At 48.6% G+C, this 19976-nt stretch overlaps 4 protein-coding genes across 4 annotated transcripts; 3 read left to right on the top strand and 1 right to left on the bottom strand.

The window, feature by feature from the left end:
- Nucleotides 1-84: 84 nt before the first annotated feature.
- Nucleotides 85-1047, bottom strand: N7443_004719 (tRNA (guanine(10)-N2)-methyltransferase; the record flags this gene model as incomplete). Its single annotated transcript, XM_056884775.1, has 3 exons — nt 85-224; nt 277-819; nt 882-1047. 3 exons carry the CDS (start codon nt 1045-1047, stop codon nt 85-87), a joined length of 849 nt encoding a protein of 282 aa, XP_056743053.1.
- A 1435-nt stretch (nt 1048-2482) lies between these two features.
- Nucleotides 2483-14958, top strand: N7443_004718 (Hit family protein 1; the record flags this gene model as incomplete). The annotated part of the gene is made up of 11 exons (XM_056884774.1): nt 2483-3116; nt 3189-3827; nt 3919-4563; nt 4624-6942; nt 6997-7639; nt 7708-9240; nt 9300-9349; nt 9427-9996; nt 10057-11200; nt 11258-11961; nt 12014-14958. 11 exons carry the CDS (start codon nt 2483-2485, stop codon nt 14956-14958), a joined length of 11826 nt encoding a protein of 3941 aa, XP_056743052.1.
- A 964-nt stretch (nt 14959-15922) lies between these two features.
- Nucleotides 15923-17864, top strand: N7443_004717 (uncharacterized protein; the record flags this gene model as incomplete). The annotated part of the gene is made up of 6 exons (XM_056884773.1): nt 15923-16074; nt 16135-16609; nt 16670-16934; nt 16984-17163; nt 17213-17600; nt 17657-17864. 6 exons carry the CDS (start codon nt 15923-15925, stop codon nt 17862-17864), a joined length of 1668 nt encoding a protein of 555 aa, XP_056743051.1.
- Nucleotides 17865-18663: 799 nt separating this feature from the next.
- N7443_004716 (uncharacterized protein) lies at nt 18664-19833 on the top strand (the record flags this gene model as incomplete). Its single annotated transcript, XM_056884772.1, has 2 exons — nt 18664-19325; nt 19809-19833. The coding sequence occupies 2 exons, from the start codon at nt 18664-18666 to the stop codon at nt 19831-19833; spliced, it is 687 nt and encodes a 228-aa protein (XP_056743050.1).
- Between the last annotated feature and the right edge of the window lie 143 nt (nt 19834-19976).

Genomic DNA, 19976 nt, shown 5'->3' with positions numbered 1-19976 from the left:
TAATGTTGCGTGTTGAAAGGTGGAAACTAAACTATCGATATGCGAAGGCTGCGGTGAGATGTTAAAGAGAATTCCAACCATATCTTAGTTAGAGCTCTTAGGACGTTGACCCCAAACGATTCGCAGGGGGAAGTAACCACCCTCATTACGAAGCTCCTCACCAAGATCGGAAATAAAGGTTTCAGATTCGGCCTCAGTCATGCATTTCAGACCGCCAGGGAAACCTGTTCATCCAATTAGTTCTTTTGATTAATATTCAATGCGGGCTCAACTAACCTTTGCAAGCCATCAAGAGCTGAGTGGCGGTGAAGCAGTATGCTTCCACGGTTTGCTCGCGAAGTGCGGGATCAGGGCAGTTTGCGCCTAACATAATCGGTGCAAGCATGGAGCCAACACGAATAAAACCCTCTTCTCGGATCCATGATTCCATAGCACCGCCTCTAAAGCTCAAGTCAGAGCCCATTCCAATAGAGAGCTCTTTGATCAAACCGCCGAGACGCTTAACCATGGGCCCATTTGGCTCATGCGAACTGTTCTCGGTCTCGACCAGCTGAATCCAACCACCTGGCTTGACGATATCCATGAGCGACAGAACACATTCCTTTGACTTGGTGCCGAGGCCAAAAAGTGTAAGACGCTGATGCACAAGGTCAAAAGATTGCAGCCAATCCTCAGGCCAAGGTCCCATGGAGCTTTGGGCTACGAGCTTGATGCCAGGCGGTGGGTGTTGCGGAAATCGCTCGCCGGTAATATCAGTTCCCAAGAGCTCACATGTTTCAGGATGAGCCAAGGATGGCCTGAAATCATCAAGCCAGTAACCTGAGGTTGAAAATCGTCATTAGCAGGTTCTATCCCAAGAATTCGTAATTGAGTAGCTTTACCATCAGAAGTACCCGCATCGAGAATTCTAAGCTTCTTCTCAAACACCTGCAAAGGTGCTAAGACCAATTTGCCCATTCCCAGTTTGATAGCTTGGTGCTGACCCGCAAGGCGTCGGTTCTCAACTGACTCATCAAAGACATACTCGTATTTCTCGTTGGAAGGCATGGTGGTGTATACTCGATATGTTTGCAAAGGGAATCGAAGATAATGACTGACGGGAGATAGACGGAAGGGCTTTATTTTGGATTGAGTGAAGCACAATGAGACCCTCATCATTTGTTGATTTTAGTTACAATGTTTCACCACCTGTAGCCAAACTCGGCCTTATTTACGCATTTACACCCCTACAACCCCTGTAGGCCTTCGGGCACGACCCGCTCACCATCGTCAGCACTAATTTAGGCTTCTCGTATTTGCTTCGGGAGCTCGTCACTGATCGTCGTCAGCCACATATACTTTAAGCCCCCACAATACTCTCGGAAGCTCCCCGTGTATGCGGCTGGTTAGCCCCATATTCTCAATTGAGTAAACGGCTCCACCTGAGTTCTGACAATTTGATCCACATCCTTTTTGGTCCCTGATCGCCACTGGCTAGTAAAGCTAATCGACGCAATAGCTGGCTAAGAATTCTAAGCTAGAAAACCCAACATACGAAGTCTGGACCGCTGTACTCCACAATGTATTGCGGCCCGATGCCACCGCAGCTTGCTGAGGGGATGGCCGTGCCGCTAGTGCCAGTTTTGTACGTTCTAATACAGCCTCCAAGCCTTTCGGCTTATATCGGGAATAACTTTAACGTTGATGGGGTTTCATCGCATCTTCTGTGCATTTTCACCGCAATCACTTTACTCAAAATTAGGTAACTCATTGAATAAACAAGCCACTCCCATCTTGAAAGACAAATTTCATATCCATAATATGGTTTCCTCGGGCTTTATCAGATGTTTACGATTGTATTGACGGTTATGGTGGTGTGAGACTAAAGTCCTCAGTAAACTATACGTACCTATGCCTACCTATTCTAGAAAAAAAGATCTAAATATATCACAGCCTCTCTATTTGCCATGTAATCTGACTTCAAAATGGAAGACCCAGTGGAGCTGCGTGATAACGCCCCTATGTTTCGCCCCACTGCTCTCTTTCACCTTCGCATCATCGACAATGCTCGCATGTCACTACCATTTTGGGAGAGAGTATTATCCACCCAGAAGTCTTACTCAGGCCTATAAATACTGTCGATGGGGAAAAGAAATATTTATTCTTACTACTTAGAACCTGATAAATCCTAAATAGGAATTACCGGTGAAAGCCTCGTTCGCGCAATCATAAATCACAAAACTAGCTCTAACTTGAAAGGGTTTAGGACTTCGTATCCAAGTTTGTGATGTTTATTCAGTAACAATACACAGTAATGACACTTGAACAACCCCGTTGTATGCAAAGAACAAGACTTGTAAATTGAGAAACAGTGTTTACAGAAATTTTTCAAAGTCCACCTAGGGCCTACTATATTAACCCCGGGACTGCACCAAACCATGACTTTGTAGCCCATTATACTCAAGTTTATTCATTTTCAGATTCCCTGAGCTCAACTCTCAGCATGTCCTTTGCCAAGGAGCCGATAGCGGTCATCGGGAGCTCCTGCCGATTTCCCGGCGGTTCTGATACCCCTTCCAAGCTCTGGGAACTTCTAAAAACCCCCACGGATTTGCTTCGCAAGGTCCCAGAGAGCAGGTTCAACATCAACGCTTTTTATCACCCCGACCCGATCCATCATGGAACAACCAACGTTCAAAGTTCCTATTTTCTGGATGAGAATCCAGGGAAGTTTGACACAAATTTCTTCGGTATTCCTCCTAAAGAGGCAGAAAGCATTGACCCCCAACAACGACTTCTGATGGAAACCGTGTACGATGCTCTATGTGCGGCCGGTTTGCCCATGGAGAGCTTACGTGGCTCTTCCACTGCAGTATATGTTGGCCTTATGTGTGATGACTGGTCCTCGATGGTGCAGTCTGAAATTGACGAGATGCCTACGTATACTGGAACAGGTGTGGCTCGTAGTATCATGTCAAACCGCCTATCATACTTCTTTGACTGGCACGGACCTTCCATGACAATTGATACTGCCTGCTCATCAAGTCTCGTTGCTGTTCACGAGGCTGTTCGTGTCCTACGCAGTGGGGAATCAAAAGTGGCGGTTGCGGCGGGTGCAAATCTTATCCTGAGTCCTGGTATGTTTTTCTTTTCTCGAATAGAGTAGTTATAAATACTCTGCGACTGAAGCTAATGGGCTCCTGTAAAAGGACAATATATCGCCGAGAGTAAGCTGCGTATGCTATCCCCCACTGGAAGATGCCATATGTGGGATTCTTCTGCGGATGGATATGCTCGTGGAGAGGGCATTGCATCAGTAGTTCTTAAACCACTGAGCCAGGCATTGCAAGATAAAGATCACATCGAATGTATCATCAGGGAAACGGGTGTGAATCAAGATGGTCGTACCTCTGGCATAACAGTGCCTAGCAGTGTTGCCCAGACCAGTTTGATTCGAGACACCTATGCACGAGCGGGACTTGACCTGAGTAAAGCCAGCGATCGTCCCCAGTTTTTCCACGCTCATGGAACGGGAACAAAGGCCGGCGATCCCAAAGAGGCAGAGGCTATTTACCAGGCCTTCTTCTCCGGAAGCCCAAACGCCGAGAAGCTGTACGTTGGCTCCATCAAAACAGTGATTGGTCACACTGAGGGCACAGCTGGACTGGCGAGCCTGATAGGAACCTCCCTCGCCTTGCAGAATGCGATCGTTCCGCCAAATATGCACTTCAACAACCTCAACCCTGACATCTCTCCGTTTTATGACTCTCTTGAGGTCCCTGTTTCCGCAACAGAGTGGCCAGCTGTCCGGCCAGGACAAGTTCGAAGAGCGAGCGTTAACAGTTTCGGTGCGTCACGGGACAAATCCTTCTTGAAGTGATCGGAATCAAAGTAGGAACTCCGAGTATAGTGGTTGCTGACATTATTCATGTTACACAGGTTTCGGTGGAACGAACGCCCATGCGATTCTCGAGGAATATATTCCAGAAACGGATAGCACTCTCAACAACCTAGTGTCAACACTGTGTACACCACTTGTATTCTCCGCAAACTCGACAGCTTCCCTCAAAGATCTCCTTACACATCACTTACATTACCTTCAAGCACACCCCAACACTAACCTTCGGGATCTGGCATTTACACTTCAACATCGCAGGTCTACACTGCCATTCAGAAAGGCTATTGTAGGCTCCACGGCGGATTCTCTTTGCCAAAGCCTCGAGAATTTGCTGGCCAGTACCGACCCTCAGCTCGATACTCGCTATTCCAATTTTCCGAAACCTCGTATCTTGGCGGTTTTTACCGGACAAGGAGCCCAGTGGCCGCGAATGGGCGCTATCTTGCTCGAATCATCCGAGTTTGTCCGAAACCGTTTTGCCAACCTGGACAGATCGCTGCAATGCCTTCCTGAATCCGAGAGACCTAAATGGACCATTCAAGACCAGCTTCTGGCTTCATCTTCATCATCTCGGGTCACTGAAGCGGCTATCTCGCAACCCCTCTGCACTGCTGTGCAGATTATTTTGGTGGATCTACTCCGAGCTGCCGACATCCGCCTTCATGTCGTTATTGGCCACTCATCCGGTATGTGACATGTTTTGATCATTCTCGGAGACCTGAATTCCAGGCACTCACTACTTTTAGGCGAAATCGCAGCAGCTTACGCTGCTGGGCTTGTATCCGCCCATGATGCCATTCGTATCGCATATTACCGTGGTTTCTATGCCAGACTGGCATCCTCTCGTAATGGATCTAAGGGCGCCATGGCTGCCGTGGGCGCATCTTTTGGAGAAGCTGAAGATTTCTGTCAACGAGAAGAAGTGAAGGGTTGTATTCAGGTTGCGGCTTATAATTCGTCATCTAGCCTTACATTGTCTGGTGACGAAGAGGCCATCGACAAGGCAGTTGAGCTCTTCAAGAGCGAGCAAAAGTTCGCTCGCCGTTTGAAAGTGGATACTGCATATCACTCGGTACACATGGAGCCCTGCGCCCAACATTATCTCCAGGCTCTTCAAAGTTGCAAGATAGAAAAAATGGAGCCCAATGAAGACCGGCCGACCTGGATATCGAGTGTGTTGAGCGGCAATTCCATGAATGCTGCTAATCTTCGAGAGGAATACTGGGTAAGAAATATGGTTCAACCGGTTTTGTTTTCCTCGGCTGTGGAGACTGCTCTTGAATACGGAGACCACTTTGATGCCGCTATAGAGATTGGCCCCCATGCCGCGCTTAAAGGGCCAGCTTTGGACACCTTGGCCGAGGCTGGCGTGCATGTTCCCTACACAGGTATTCTCTCACGCGGAAAGAATGATTTGGAGGAGTTTTCGGCTGCTCTAGGGTTTTTGTGGTCCCTTCTTGGTTCCAATATTGTGCAATTCGACAAATTTGATCAAGTCTTCAACGTGGACAATGGTCATAAATCACTCTTGAAGGACCTTCCTAGTTATCCTTTCATTCACCAAAATACCTATTGGGCAGAGTCTCGGGTTGTACGAGCCCAGAGACAACTCGCAATACAACCTCATCCGATTTTGGGTATGCCCTGCATTGGAACTACAACATCTACCGAGGCCCAGTGGAAAAATATCCTGAGGCCATCGGAGATCTCCTGGCTACAAGGGCACAAGCTTCAGGGTCAAATTGTGTTCCCAGCTACTGGGTATGTCGTGATGGCGATCGAGGCGATCAGGAAGCTTGCAGGGGACAAGCAGATTTCTCACCTCAGGATTACGGACCTGATCCTGGAGCGCGCTATCGTTTTCAGTGATGACAACACGAATATTGAAACCCTCTTCAGCCTCAAGATTCATCAGTCAGAAGACACTCTCATCTCCGCATACTTCACTTGTTTCTCGACGCCGCAGGGTGATCAATCTATGGTGGCCAATGTCAAAGGAAACGTCGAAGTCAAGTTCGGTGAATGCTCAGCTGATATACTCCCTGCCCGCTTTCACTCTAGCGATCACAATCTGGTAGATGTCGACATTGACCGTTTTTACTCTGCACTGCGAAAGATCGGATATGAGTACTCTGAGCCCTTCTGCGGCATGGCGAACATCGAGCGTAGAATGGGATTTGCTCGTGGAAAGTTGATTGATCAAGCTGATTCAGGCTGGGAGGACCAGCTTATGCTTCATCCTGGCATGCTGGACACAGCTTTGCAGACTCTATTTGCTGCTTTCAGTTATCCCGGAGATGGAAGTTTGCGGTCCCTTCACGTCCCTATTCGGATTGACTCTCTTGATTTCAATCCTTTCTACTGCCTCAACGAACCAGAAAAGCAATTGATCGTTCCTTGGGAAACTACAGTCAGGGATGATGACTCTACCTCCATCAAAGCCGACCTCCAATTATTCAGTGAGAAGGGTGAACATCCCTTCTTGCAAGTTGAAGGTATCAGTCTAAAGCCCTTTACCCCTCCAAGACCTGAGGATGACACTACGCTATTCTCAAATTTTGAATACCTGCTGGCTGGTCCTGATGGTGAGCTTGCGTCTCGCGGCGAGCGACTGGATGCAAAGAGCCTCCTATTTGCAAAAGACATGGAGCGACTATCCTTCTATTACATTCGTCGTGTATCTGAAATGAGCCAAGAAGACCGCGGTAAAGCCCTTCCTCACTATCAACATTTGATGAGCTGGGCAGATTACATTGTTGACAAGGTGGCTCGTGGAGAGCACCCTTGCGTTGAAAAGCACTGTATTTCGGACACCCACGACCAGATCCAGGACCTCACGGATAGGTATCGCGATAAAGTCGATGCACTACTTATTGAGGCTACTGGAAAGAATCTTCCCAAGGTCATTCAAGATGGCGATAGTATTCTTCAACACATGACAAAGGATGATCTCCTTGGACGCTTCTACAAAGAGGGAGTCGGCCTTGAAGCTGCAAATTGGTGGCTCGCGAACATGGCGAAGCAGATCAGTCATCGATACCCCCGGATGAAGGTTTTGGAGATAGGCAAGTTTGATCTCTGAATCGAAAATTTTTGGATGAATCTAACAAGTATGACAGGTGCTGGTACCGGTGGTTCTACCCAGGCGATTTTGCCAAGGCTAGGATCTGCCTTCTCAACCTATACATACACCGATATTTCCAGTGGATTCTTTGAAGAGGCCGAAGAAAAGTTCAAGGAGTACGCAAACCGCATGATATTCAAGACTTTCGATATGCAGCGAGCTCCAGCGGAACAAGGCTTTGAAGAAGGGACTTATGATATGGTGCTGGCGTCGAACGTACTTCACGTCGCTGACCCTCTGGAGACTATGATGACAAACGTTCGTCGGCTACTGAAACCTGGAGGATATCTTGTTAATCTTGAGACCGTCACAAACGAGATTCTTCGCAACGGAGTTATCATGGGCGGCCTTCCTGGATGGTGGATTGCAGCTAATAGTGGTCGACCTCACGGCCCAATGCTTAGTCTAGACCACTGGGATTCGCTTCTGAAGAAGTGTCAATTTGGCGGAATTGAGACATCCACTCCTATCTATGATCAACTTCACGCAGTTGCAGTCTGGGCTGCGCAGGCAGTGGACGACCGTCTGGAAACTCTCCGAAGTCCAACGACTGCTCTGACAGACTGTCACACTGCCAACTTCCCCCTTTGGTCATCATTGGAGGAGACTCAATTGCCTCTTTTGAGCTCGTGGAAGAGGTTTCAGCATCCCTTTCTTCGAAGTTCCCGTCCGTGATCTGTGTGCCTTCAGTTGACTCATTGGAAAGAACCTCAATTCCCAACGGCGCTACTGTTCTCAGTTTGTCCGAGCTGGATGTGCCTTTGATGAAAGATCCCACTGAAGGAAAGATGGATGGATTGAAGTTCATGTGGAAATATGCGAAGAATATCTTATGGGTATCTTTAGGTGCGCGGACCGCACAGCCGTACTCATACATGATGTTCGGTATTGGCCGAGTGGTTAAATTCGAGCAGCCTCATATGAACCTGCAGTTCCTGGATATCGATGTCTTGGGAGCAGATTCCGTCTCTCTTATCTCAAAAACACTCCTGAGACACCAGCTTATTGACGAATATTCACGTGGAGGCAATGTTGACGATATTCTCTGGTCTTCTGAGCCCGAAATTTTCATCGAAAGCGGACAGATGCTCATTCCTCGTTTGTACCTCAACTCAAAGCAGAATCTTCGGGCCAATTCTTCGCGACGTGCTATTTTTGAGAATGTCGATCCTGCATTGACAAATGTGAAGGTAGTCGACAACGGCTCTTCATTCCAGCTTGAAGAGTTTTCTCCATTGAGAATATCCAGACGGAACTCCAAGAAACCCCCTGCTGTGATGATACGTATTAATCAGTCTCTATTGCAATTCATCAGAATTCAATCCATCGGTTCATTCATGCTATGCATTGGAACGAAGGAAGATGACTCCGGTTCTACTGTCATCGCTCTTGCTCAAGCCTCAGAGTCGCCGATCCTAGTTGAGCCCCATTTGTTAATTGACATTCCACCTTCCTTCAAATTTGGCCAAATGGCCCTGCTTTCTGTTGCAGCCAAGCTTGTTGCTCGGGCAGTTGTTTCCATGGCCCCTGAAGCAACCACAGTTCTTGTTCACGAAGCAGACAACTTAATGAAAGCGGCAATTTCTCAGGAAACTGTCATTGCTAAAGTCCACAGCAAATTTACAACGTGCTGCCGACAAAACTGCGGAGATGGTCAAAACCTGCTTCATTGTGCTCTCCCGGCTCGACTCCTCAAGAGACAGATTCCCCGCGACACATCCGTGTTTGTTAACTTCTCATCGCCTAATGGGGCCGATGCTGAGCTGACAAAATCTATGGAATCTTGTCTTCCCTCTCATTGTGTGAAGACGGGAACAGATTCTTTCTTCACAAGTGAGCTATATAGTGTTCCTGGGTCCGATTCATCTCAGCTCGGAAAGCTGCTTCAGAATGTTTGGAAGTCTATTAAGACAAACAGCCTACCTGTCGGCTCTCCAAAGTCCATTGCTTTGAACGAGATACAGAATTACTGTCCAGCGAGGGAACCACTTCGGGCCATTGACTGGAATGTTCGAAGCGTTCAACTTCGTCTCCGGCCCGTCGATAACGAAAAGATATTCCGTTCCGATAAAACATATCTATTGATTGGTCTTGCCGGAGAGGTTGGACAATCGCTCTGCCAATGGATGGCAAGGTGTGGCGCTGGGTGCGTTGTGCTTACGAGCAGAAATCCCACCGTTGACGAAAACTTCGTCCGCTCCGTTGGACAGAGTGGCGCCAGCGTTAGGGTCATATCATTGTATGTCGTCTTCATAATCCTTACCCCTTCCCTCGGCCAGCTTCTAAAATTATAAACAGGGATATTACAAGTCGGGACTCCCTTCAAAGATGCCTTGATGAAATCAAACGTAGCATGCCCCCCTTGGAGGCATTGCACACGGAGCGCTGATTTTGGACGATGTGCCTTTCGATGAAATGTCATTAGACAGCATGAATCGGGTATTAAGGCCTAAGGTTGAAGGCTGCAAGATTCTCGATGAAGTTTTCCACGATGAACCCTTGGAATTCTTTGTTATGTTCTCCTCACTGACTGCGTGTCTTGGAAATGGTGCCCAGAGCAACTATGCGGCCGCTAATATGTTCATGACGGCCCTCGCATACCAACGACGGAAACGCGGTGCCGCTGCATCAGTGATAGATCTCAGCGCGCTCATGGGAATTGGATATGTTGGTCGGTCTGAGACCTTCGATTCTGATTATTTTGCAGCCCTCGGTGCCGCCAGCTTGTCGGAGTCGGATCTTCATCAGATTTTCGCCGAAGCCGTCAAGGTCGGTAGAGCTGACTCTGTTGAATCTCCAGAGGTCGTCACCGGTATAAGTCCTTCTTTTGCAGGCGAGCTGATCAAGGACCAATATCGCTCCGAGTTGAAGTTCTCTCACCTCATGTTCGAGCGAATTAATACCCAGGAAGGAACCCGCATGGCTTCAACTGTTTCTGTCCGAGCCCAGCTCAAGGAAGTCAAATCCTTTGACCAGGTTCCGAGCATCCTGAAAAGTCAGTATTTATTCAGCTCTCACCATATGTCTTGGCTAATCCTGAATGTATTATTGTCAGATGCCTTCATTGCGCGTGTGAAGAAACTACTCCAGATTCCGTTGGATGAGGTCGTCGATGAAACCAATGTCCTCGTCGAATTGGGTGTTGATTCTTTGATCGCAATTGATATCAGAACATGGTTCTTGAAGGAACTTGAAGTTGACCTGCCCGTTCTCAAAATTCTAGGGGGTAGTACTATCAGTGGTTTGATCAATGACAGCATCGAGAAGATCCCAAGCACAATCATTGACCTTCAGCATCTGTCTTCCAAGGCTCAGCTTGACTCAGGGCCAATTCCTGTCGTTATAGCGACCCCGCTAGAGACCCTAGAAAGGACCCAAGAAGCTAGAGGCAAAGATGCTTTGCAAGACTTCACTCCGCTATCGTCTGATGCATCGGCACCTCAAATGATTGGTACCCCGTCCAATGTCAGCACATTTGGTGATACGACAGATTTATCTTCAGTTGACAACAGCTGGCGCGAGAATCTCATTGAGTCTTCCACTGAAGCGACTGAGCATATGTCATTTGGTCAAACAAGATTCTGGTACTTGCACCACGCACTGGAGGATAAAACGACCTTCAACGTCGCTCTTTCTATCCGCCTGACTGGTCTTATCCACGCTGAGAACCTCGGAAAGGCACTTGAGCGAGTCGGCGAACGGCACGAGGCCATGCGCACCCGCTACTTCTGGTCAGGCGAGCATGAAGACATACCCACGCAGGGAATACTTTCCACCCCCCTAGTGCGACTAGAGAAGAAGCGGATCTTTCAGAGATCCGAGGCACAAAAGGTCCTAGACGAGATACGCGATTATCGCTGGGATCTTGGCGACTGGGAAGCCATGCAATTCGTTCTCGTAACGTTGTCTGACACTGAGCACTGGCTGATTGTCGGTTGTCATCATATCACCCTTGATGGCGTGAGCATCCAAATCATTTTTGCCGACCTTGAAAAGGCTTATCTTGGAGTCAATTTGTCGCCTCTCCCTGAAAAGTCGCAATACCGATACCTCGCAGTACAACAGCGCCAGGACTATGAAATGGGGCTTTTCCAGAAAAGCATCGATTTCTACAAAAAATGCATTCCCAGGGATGTTCAGCCAATCGATCTGTTTCCGTTTGCAAAGATTCAAGTGAGGAAGCTACAGAAGTCCTATCGGTAAGACAGCACTTGACTACTTCAAAGAACACCGTTCACTAACAAGTCATGCGAAAGTTCCTCTCGCGCTGATATCCGACTTCAACCCGAAGAAACCGCTCTGATCAAACAGGTTGCTCGGCAAAATCACTCAACCAATTTCCACTTGTACACGGCTGTTCTCCAAGTCTTACTGTTCCGTCTCCTCCCGGATATGGACGAGCTGTTCATTGGTATCGCCGATGCCAATCGTACTAGCCAGGAGGTCCTGGAGACCGTGGGTTTCTTTCTGAACCTGTTGCCTATTCGACTTGACAGGGCTTCTACGAATTCGAAATTTGGTAACGTAGTGAAGAATGTCAGAAATAAGGTCTATGGCTCTCTTGAGCATTCTGGTCTCCCATTTGACTTGCTTCTCAATGAGCTGGGAATTGATCGGTCGGCAAATGCGCCGCCAGTCTTCCAAGTGTTCGTTGATTACCGCCAGGGCACACAGGAACGAGCCAAGTTCGCCGATTGTAAGGCTGAGGGTGAGCAGTGGTATCACCCCCGCACTGGCTATGATGTCTCTTTCGATATCCTCGAGAACACCGCCGGTGACACTCTGCTCACATTACAATTGCAAGAATCTCTGTACAGCCAAGAGCACACGGATCTCCTGCTTAGGGCTTATGTTAATCTCCTCAAGTCGTTCACAAAAACTCCCGGGGTGGATGTGTCGGTGAAATCTCCACCAGTCTGGACAAATGAAGATGTCTCTAAGGCACTACAAGCTGGAACAGGTCAATGATTCAACCTAAACACTCTCTTGAGCTTTGCTAACTTGCACTCTAGGACCTGCAAACGCTCTTCAGTGGCCCCAGACCGTTGTTCATCGAATCGATGACATGATTCGCCTCCGTGGATCAAGTCCTGCTGTGAAAGATGGCAGCGGCAAGACTCTTACATTCGAGGAGTTTGGACGTCGCATCGATGGTATTTCGCAAAGTCTAGCAAAGGCGGGAATATCCAAAGGATCAGTCGTGGGTGTACTTCAAGAGCCCAGCACAGATTGGATCTGCTCAATGCTTGCTGTATTCCGAGTTGATGCTACTTACCTTCCTCTTGACCTTCGCAACTCAATCCATCGAATTCAAAGCGCAGTGAAGGCCGCGAAACCCAACGTGTTCATCATTGACGAGATGACGAAAGCAACTATTGAGGCTGTCAACGCTACCGATGCCACTGTTATTGACATTTCCCAAGTTGCGACCAGACCCGAAGGAGCCGATCGGACACCAAACTTGGCTTCAGCTGACTCGGTCGCTGTCATTTTGTTTACCAGCGGAACCACCTCAGAGCCTAAGGGCATCTTGATCAAGCACTCTAATCTGGTGGCCCAAAATGAAGGCTTCACACAGCAGCTCGATATTGAAAATGGCGCTGTATCGATGGTTCTGCAGCAAAGTGCTTTTAGCTTCGACTTCTCACTGGAACAAACATTCGTGGCACTTTGCAACGGAGGGTGTCTTTTGGTGGTCCCTTCCTCTGTTCGAGGTGACCCTGAAGAACTAACAAAGCTGATGAAAGAGCAAAGGGTCTCTTACGTATCTGGCACGCCATCCGAGTACGAAATGTGGTTCCGCTTTGCAGAGGAAAATCTGCAGAGCTGCTCTAACTGGAAATATGCCTTTTTCGGTGGTGAGCGTTTCTCCGACCGTTTCGTCCAGTACTTCCGAAAGCTTGCGCTACCTTCGCTGCGGATATTCAACAACTACGGCCCTGGTGAAACGACAATCGCGTGTACCTCGCGTGGAGAGATCGCCTACCGTGAAATTAATCTGACATACCCGCTGCCCGTTGGATTTGCTGCACCAAACTACGCGCTCTATATCGTTGATGAGCAGCTCAAGCCATTGCCCATCGGCGTGCCAGGAGAAGTTGTTGTCGGTGGTGCTGGTGTCTCAGCTGGATACCTTGGCCTGGATTCTGTTACGCGGCAAAAGTTCATTCCATCGTCTTTTGCTGAGGTCAGTGGAAACTTCCTTGCCAACAAATGGCAGACTGTTTACCGCACGGGAGATCGTGGTTTCCTGCGAGATGACGGAGCCTTATTCCTCACGGGTCGTATGGATGGCGATACTCAAGTCAAGCTCCGAGGTTTCAGAATTGAACTTGCGGAAATTGAAGCAGCTCTGATCAAGGCTTCCGAAGGAACCTTGACACATGCTGTAGTGACGCTGAGAGAGGAGAGTGAAGAAAATTTCATTGCTGCACACGTGGTTTTCTCGTACAACCACCAGCAAATTGACAAACAGGAGTTCCTCAATCAGCTTCAGGCAACACTTCCTGTTCCTGATTATATGCGCCCTGCGGTGCTCATTCCCTTGGAGGAGATTCCGTTAACCGCACACTCCAAGGTTAACCGCTCCGCAATCCAAGCTTTGCCATTGGACTCAACATGCATCGTGGCCCACAAATCCCTTGATCGAGAGTTGACTGAGCGGGAACTGAAAATCGAAGGCCTTTGGAGGAATGTTCTGCCTGTAGCTGATACGCGAGCAATTACTCCTACTACCAACTTTTTCCACGTCGGAGGAAGCTCATTGCTACTGGTTAAGCTACAAAGGTTGATCAAGAATCAATTCAAAGCCGCACCAAAGTTGAATGAGCTTATGAATGCTGGCCGGCTGGTTGATATGGCGTCTTTGATTGAAGCAAACTTGTCGTCTTGTATTGACTGGGATGCAGAGATATCTGTTCCAGAAGCATGGGCAACCGAGTTCTCGAGAATTGAAGAACCCAAGCCCCAATCCGTCCAGGAAGGAATCCGTGTTCTTTTGACTGGTGCAACAGGGTATCTTGGAAGACATCTGCTGCCATCGCTCATAAAGGCAAACAAAGTGTCGAGGATCTTCTGTCTTGTGCGTCTCGGGACTGATATGGACGCAGTAGCAGCATCATCTGAGAAGATCTCCATTTTCGCCGGAGACCTCGCAGAAAAAGACTTGGGACTGAGTAGATCAGAATTCGACTACCTCGCTTCCGAAACAGATGTTATTTTGCACTTTGCTGCAAATAGGTCATTCTGGGATGACTATGAAGTCTTGCGAAGTGTCAATTTTCTTTCTGTGAAAGAAATGGCAAGACTGGCTCTCCGTCGTCGCATTCCCATCCACTTCCTTTCGTCCGGTGCGATTCTGATCTATGAAGATCAAGCCGTGCGGAGTCTATATGAGAAAGATGCTAGCAATAGCGAGCCTCTGCCTCTGATGCCTCCTGATGATGGCAGCGACGGCTATGTTGCATCGAAATGGGCAGCCGACCGCTTCTTGAGAAAGGTCGCAGAGCAGTTCCAGCTTCCTGTCACTCTGCACCGACCAGTACCCGTGCCTGGATTTAGACCTGACCCAAGCCTTGCCGTACCCGAACCCGATGAAATGGTCAACCAGCTCGTGGAGGTGGTCAAGACTTTGAATATTCGACCGGCAATGAATGAACTTGATGGCTGGGCGGACATCATTCCAATGCATTTCGCCGTTGAGCACATTTGCGATACCGTTTTTGCTCAGCATGATAGGAGTTCTGCACTAAACATAGTGGACCATCCTGCTGAGAGACGAATCAATTGGCAGCGATTCATCGAGGCACTCACGACCGACCAGCAGCTAAATGAGCTTCCTTCTATGCCAACGTTGTTATGGATTGGGGAGGCCAAGCGATCAGGCTTCAGTTATTTCATGCCGTCTCATCGTCTTATCGTGGTGAGCGACAAAGGTGACATGGTGTCTCGGCGTTGAGGACTATGCTCGATTATGCTCACTTTTTTTGTAAATACATTTTGATTCTCTCTTTCCTACGCCTAGGTTTCCAGCTTATAATCTTTTGTATCAAAGAAGCGATTTCAAGTGTGATGGGCCAAACCGCCATAAAAATAAAAATAAAATAAAGGTACAGCTTCATCTCCATATTGTCAACACCCACCCTCTCCGCACAGTCATTCACAGGCCTAATTCAAAGAAATCAACATGAAGGGAATAGTTTTATTTGGTTTGCCTCACGTGATATATACACCGACATTGCCGAGCAGCTGCAACCCGCATTCGTGGGATGGATAGAAAAGCTAGCGGTTCCCGAGACATTGGCAGCGTCGGTAGTGAACTCGGATGGTATCATGCTTAGCCGGAACCTGAGTCCTTATCCATTTGGTGCTGGATATATAACGACCATGGCAATCCAGCTTGAGCAATGAGTGCCCCCCCTCACGAGACTACCCTGAGGGATGAGTTACGACTTCGTGCCCAGCACTCTATACGGGTTATCCAGATGGCAAAGATCGCTCAAGTAGCGATGTCGAAACTTCAATCTCTATACTGTCTGACTACCGGAGCGTGTGGATTTTCTCAGGTAATTGATACTCCCTCAGGTTGCTCCAAATCCGGGGTCAAGCCCCTTTCCCCGCAAATGGAAGGCTGGGCCACCCGGGGTTGGTGAGAGGACACGGTCCCTGAACACGGTTCTAAGCCGGATAGGAAAAGGATAGGAAAAGTTACTTTACCTGAATTGGCTGTCACTGGCTGCTTCTTTTGGTTACCCCCACGCCCATCGAGCGATAGGAGCGTTGCAGCGGTCCGCACGCTACTGTGAAGTTATCTTATCGTGGCCGGCCTGCTATCGTGACGATCGGAGTATATGAGGGGTAGAGAGGTTCAAAGCAACTAAGAAGGTCTTTCGCTGTCAAGGGAAATTCTTCATCTATTCATCATGGCACGGGCGGCGACAGAAACCGCCGATGGCATTGAAAACACATTACAAACTGCCTCCGAAGTTGACCACTATGATCCTGAAAAAGGAAAGAATCTCAAGGATTCCGATGGAGCGGGGGCTCCTGAACTCGCAGAGGTGCAGGAGTTGCGGTAAGGCTCAGTTCGTTTGATTGTTTGAGATTGATTGTCGCTAACGTGCTATGAATTCAGACAGGGTCTTCAGCAACGTCACATCCAAATGATCGCACTGGCAGGCACAATCGGAACAGGTCTATTTCTGGGCTCAGGTCGAGCTCTGGCCGATGCCGGCCCAGCGGGCATTTTCATGGGATATACGATCATGGGTGTACTGATCACGGGCGTCACACTATCCATCGGAGAGCTGAGTGCACTTGTTCCTCTCAGTGGAGGTGTCATTCGACCCGCTGCCTATTTCGTGGACCCGGCATTCTCCTTTGCGCAAGGATGGAATGTCACTTATCAGTACCTCATCTCCATTCCTGCAGAGATATCTGCAGCCTCGGTGATCATACAATTTTGGGTGACGTTGAATAACGCGATCTGGGTCACCGTCTTCAGCGCGATTCTTTTCGCAACAAACCTCTTTTTGGTTCGCGTATATGGAGAAATCGAGTTCACTCTTGCCATCTTGAAAGTTTGTCTCATTGTCGGCATGAATATCATGGTAATGACCTCACCCACCCTGGACTTTTAGCTTTTTCTGCGGTTTGCTCATGCTTGATAGGGGCTTGTTATCACCTGCGGTGGTGGCCCTAATCATGAATCGATTGGTTTCCGATACTGGAACGATCCTGGGCCGTTCGTACAATACCTTGATGTTCCCGGCTCATTGGGCCAATTCATGGGATTTTGGACCGTGTTTATCAATGCGGCGTATGCTTACTCTTCGGTGGAGACCATTTCAATGGCAGCAGCGGAGACATATGCCCCGAGGCGGAATATCCCAAAGGCTGCAAAGCGGGTGTTCGTCCGAGTTCTGCTCTTCTACGGTGTGTCTCATTCCGGTCCTATTGATGGCAAGATCTGATCATGTATAAGTAATTTCCGTCTTCATGATCACCCTGTTGGTTCCATCAGATGACCCTATGCTATTGAGAAGCACTGGCACCGCTGCCCAGTCTCCATTCCTCATCGCCGCCCAGCGCGCGGGTGTCAAGGTAGTGCCTCATATTATCAATGCAATTGTGCTCAGCAGTGCCTGGAGCTCAGGCAATTCAAGTTCGTTCCCACTCACACATCTTTGACACTCAAATTAATAGATGACTAGCACTCCTCAGCGGATCCAGAATCCTCTACGGTCTAGCCCGCGAAGGCCAAGCCCCGAAGTTCCTCGCACGGACTAACCGTTGGGGGGTCCCGTACATGGGCGTTCTTGCAATTGGCGTATGGATGGCACTTGGCTACATGTCACTTAGCTCGACCGCGGAGGCCGTTTTCACCTGGTTGCAAGACCTCGTTGCCTGTGCACAGATTATGAGCTGGCTTGTGATTTGCACCACCTACCTGCGCTTCTACTATGCTCTGAAGAAGCAGGGTATCTCACGGAGTAGATTACCGTGGGCTGCACCGCTTCAGCCGTACGCTGCTTGGATGACTCTGATTTCGCTCACTATTATTTTGCTGACTGGTGGCTATACCACCTTTATTCATGGCCAGTAAGTTCTTTCGCGATTTTTGCCAGACGTTGATCTTGCTCACTCTCATGTCATAGCTGGTCTACCGAAACGTTCATTTCATCCTACCTCGACATAGTCATTTTTGCTGGCCTCTACTTCGGATACAAGCTATGGTTCCGAACTAAGATAGTGTCTTTAGAGGAGTCGCCTGTCGCCCGGTTCGTGCAGATTGCGGAGAATGACCCCGACCCACCGGAGGAGCCCAAGTCCAAATGGGCCAAACTCAATATTCTGTGGGCTTGAAGATATGATGAATTGATATGATTTCTCTCTCTCGATTGTAAACTGCGACTGCCTCTTTTTGTATTCGCACTATGCCAGTTGTGTTGTATTCCTTATGACGGGACTTGTCCGAGGTATTGAACGAAGCGGCATTCCATGGCATAGTGACGCTTGGCAGTATAGAGAAACATCTAGAATTCAACCAGACTAAACACTCACACGCATAGGCTAAAGTACCTATGAAATTACCCCTGCTTATGCTGAAATGCCTCGCACCGCGCGTCCCAATGTCGGCATTTCCGTGCGGGGCTTGCCTAGCTGGCTGAGCTTGACCCCACCCGACCTTGGCCATCTTGAGACCACTCGGCATTACCCCGGCACTGTGAAACCAGCCATAAATGACTTGCCGATATGATGTGGCCAGACAGCATTCTACCAAGCACTACATACGTCATCATGCAAGAATCGGATCGTCAAGACGATCCAGTCCCCGTCTCGCGACGATGAGTGGATGAAGCTGTCAACGCTAAGCTTTAGCGGTGGCTAGCTGCAGCATCAGCTACACCATTTTTTCAGGTTAAATGTTCCAACTTGGCACCAGATAAGCACGTGTGCTATCGCAGCAATCTCTTTTGCGAATGGCTAGACAAGCAATACCTACTGTTGCTGCTAAGGCTAGACCCGTCCAATATGACGACAGGGCAAGATCCAACGCATAAAAGCCGACTTGGAAGCTCCCGCCCTTTTCATTCCTCAATCGCACTCGCTACTGCATTTCAAGAATACCCAAGACTTCATCCTTATCTTCACCATCGCCAACATGACCATCTCCCATTATGGCGTCTGGGCCTGCACCCCCACCCGCTACACTGCCCAGACCGAGAAGCAAGACTCCAAGTCCCCTCACATCTACCTCTACTTCACCGATGGCTCATCCTCCAGCAAGAATCTTGAGGCCGCCATCAATGTCAAGTCGACTGATAAGGACACCCGTCTGGTCTTCTGGTTGAACCGCAACTTCACCCACCCCATCACCCAGACCCTATCCGGCCTCGACCAAGGCTTCCACCTTGCCCAGCAGAGTGGCTCAACCGACAACAAGAGCACTCACCACAGCCACCGTCACTCCCGCCGCGAAACCTCTACCCTTCAAGGCCTTGACTTCATTCGCACCCAGGACCTGGTGGATATCAAGTCCGGCAAGGTGCTTCCCCACGATATCCCCGGTCCCAACAATGATATCCTGGACGATCTGGATCCCATCATCACCGATGCGATCAACAAGAAGGCGACTGCTTATATCTGGGGATCGTCGTATGGATCGGGAATCCACGATGTTCACATGAACCAGGGTAGTCTCCCCAGCTACTCCAATGGCATCTACGAGGATGGTGCGCTGTTGTTTGAATTTGATGATGGACACTGGGAGGCTGTATTCTTGGCATTTGCCTCGCAGAAGATTCCCACCGATGATCAGGGGGAGTACGAGTCTAACAGTCAGTCTCTTGCTGATATCCTGGGTCAATAAATACCTAGTGTAGTGGTGGAACGCGTGACATGATAGAATGTAGTTGTGGCCTGAGGTTTGTTATGAACACCTTGGGCGTATGCAATATTTTCTACCTGAAGAAAGAGAAAGAACAGGCGTCTACCAATTTCATTCCAGTTCTCACCACATTCCTTGATTCATGTTACAGCATTAAGGGTAGTACGCAGCGCCTCGTTCAGAGGAACCTTCGCCCACCTCTTGCAGAGCCTGGGAGTGGCTGTGTGTGTTCTTGTAGTTGGTGTTGCCGAGTCTGCAGAGCCAGATTGCCATCGAGCCATTACCATTGCACTAGATAGTACGGGTGAATTGTTGAAATTGACGTGGATTGGGTAAATTTAGTTCAGCATAAAGACTACAATTGAAAATTAAAATTTCCAACTCATTGGGTTTTATTCCTTTTTTCTACAGCTCTCCAGAACTGAGGGGACATTGTCGAAATGACAATACACTTGGCTATATCAACACATTGGTTACTCTCTGTGTCACAACCTTGCAAGATCTTTAGCAAGCATGCATTGTAAACTCAGATTCAAACAAGGCACACTATATAATATTCAGCAATCGGAACATCAAAGAAGTAAAAC

The sequence above is a fragment of the Penicillium atrosanguineum genome (assembly GCF_028827265.1).
Source record: "Penicillium atrosanguineum strain IBT 20685 chromosome Unknown utg000003l_segment0_segment0, whole genome shotgun sequence".
NCBI classification, from domain to species: Eukaryota; Fungi; Ascomycota; class Eurotiomycetes; order Eurotiales; family Aspergillaceae; genus Penicillium; species Penicillium atrosanguineum.
The sequence above is the reverse complement of the archived record's forward strand: the minus strand, read 5'-3'. Positions and strand labels throughout refer to the sequence as shown.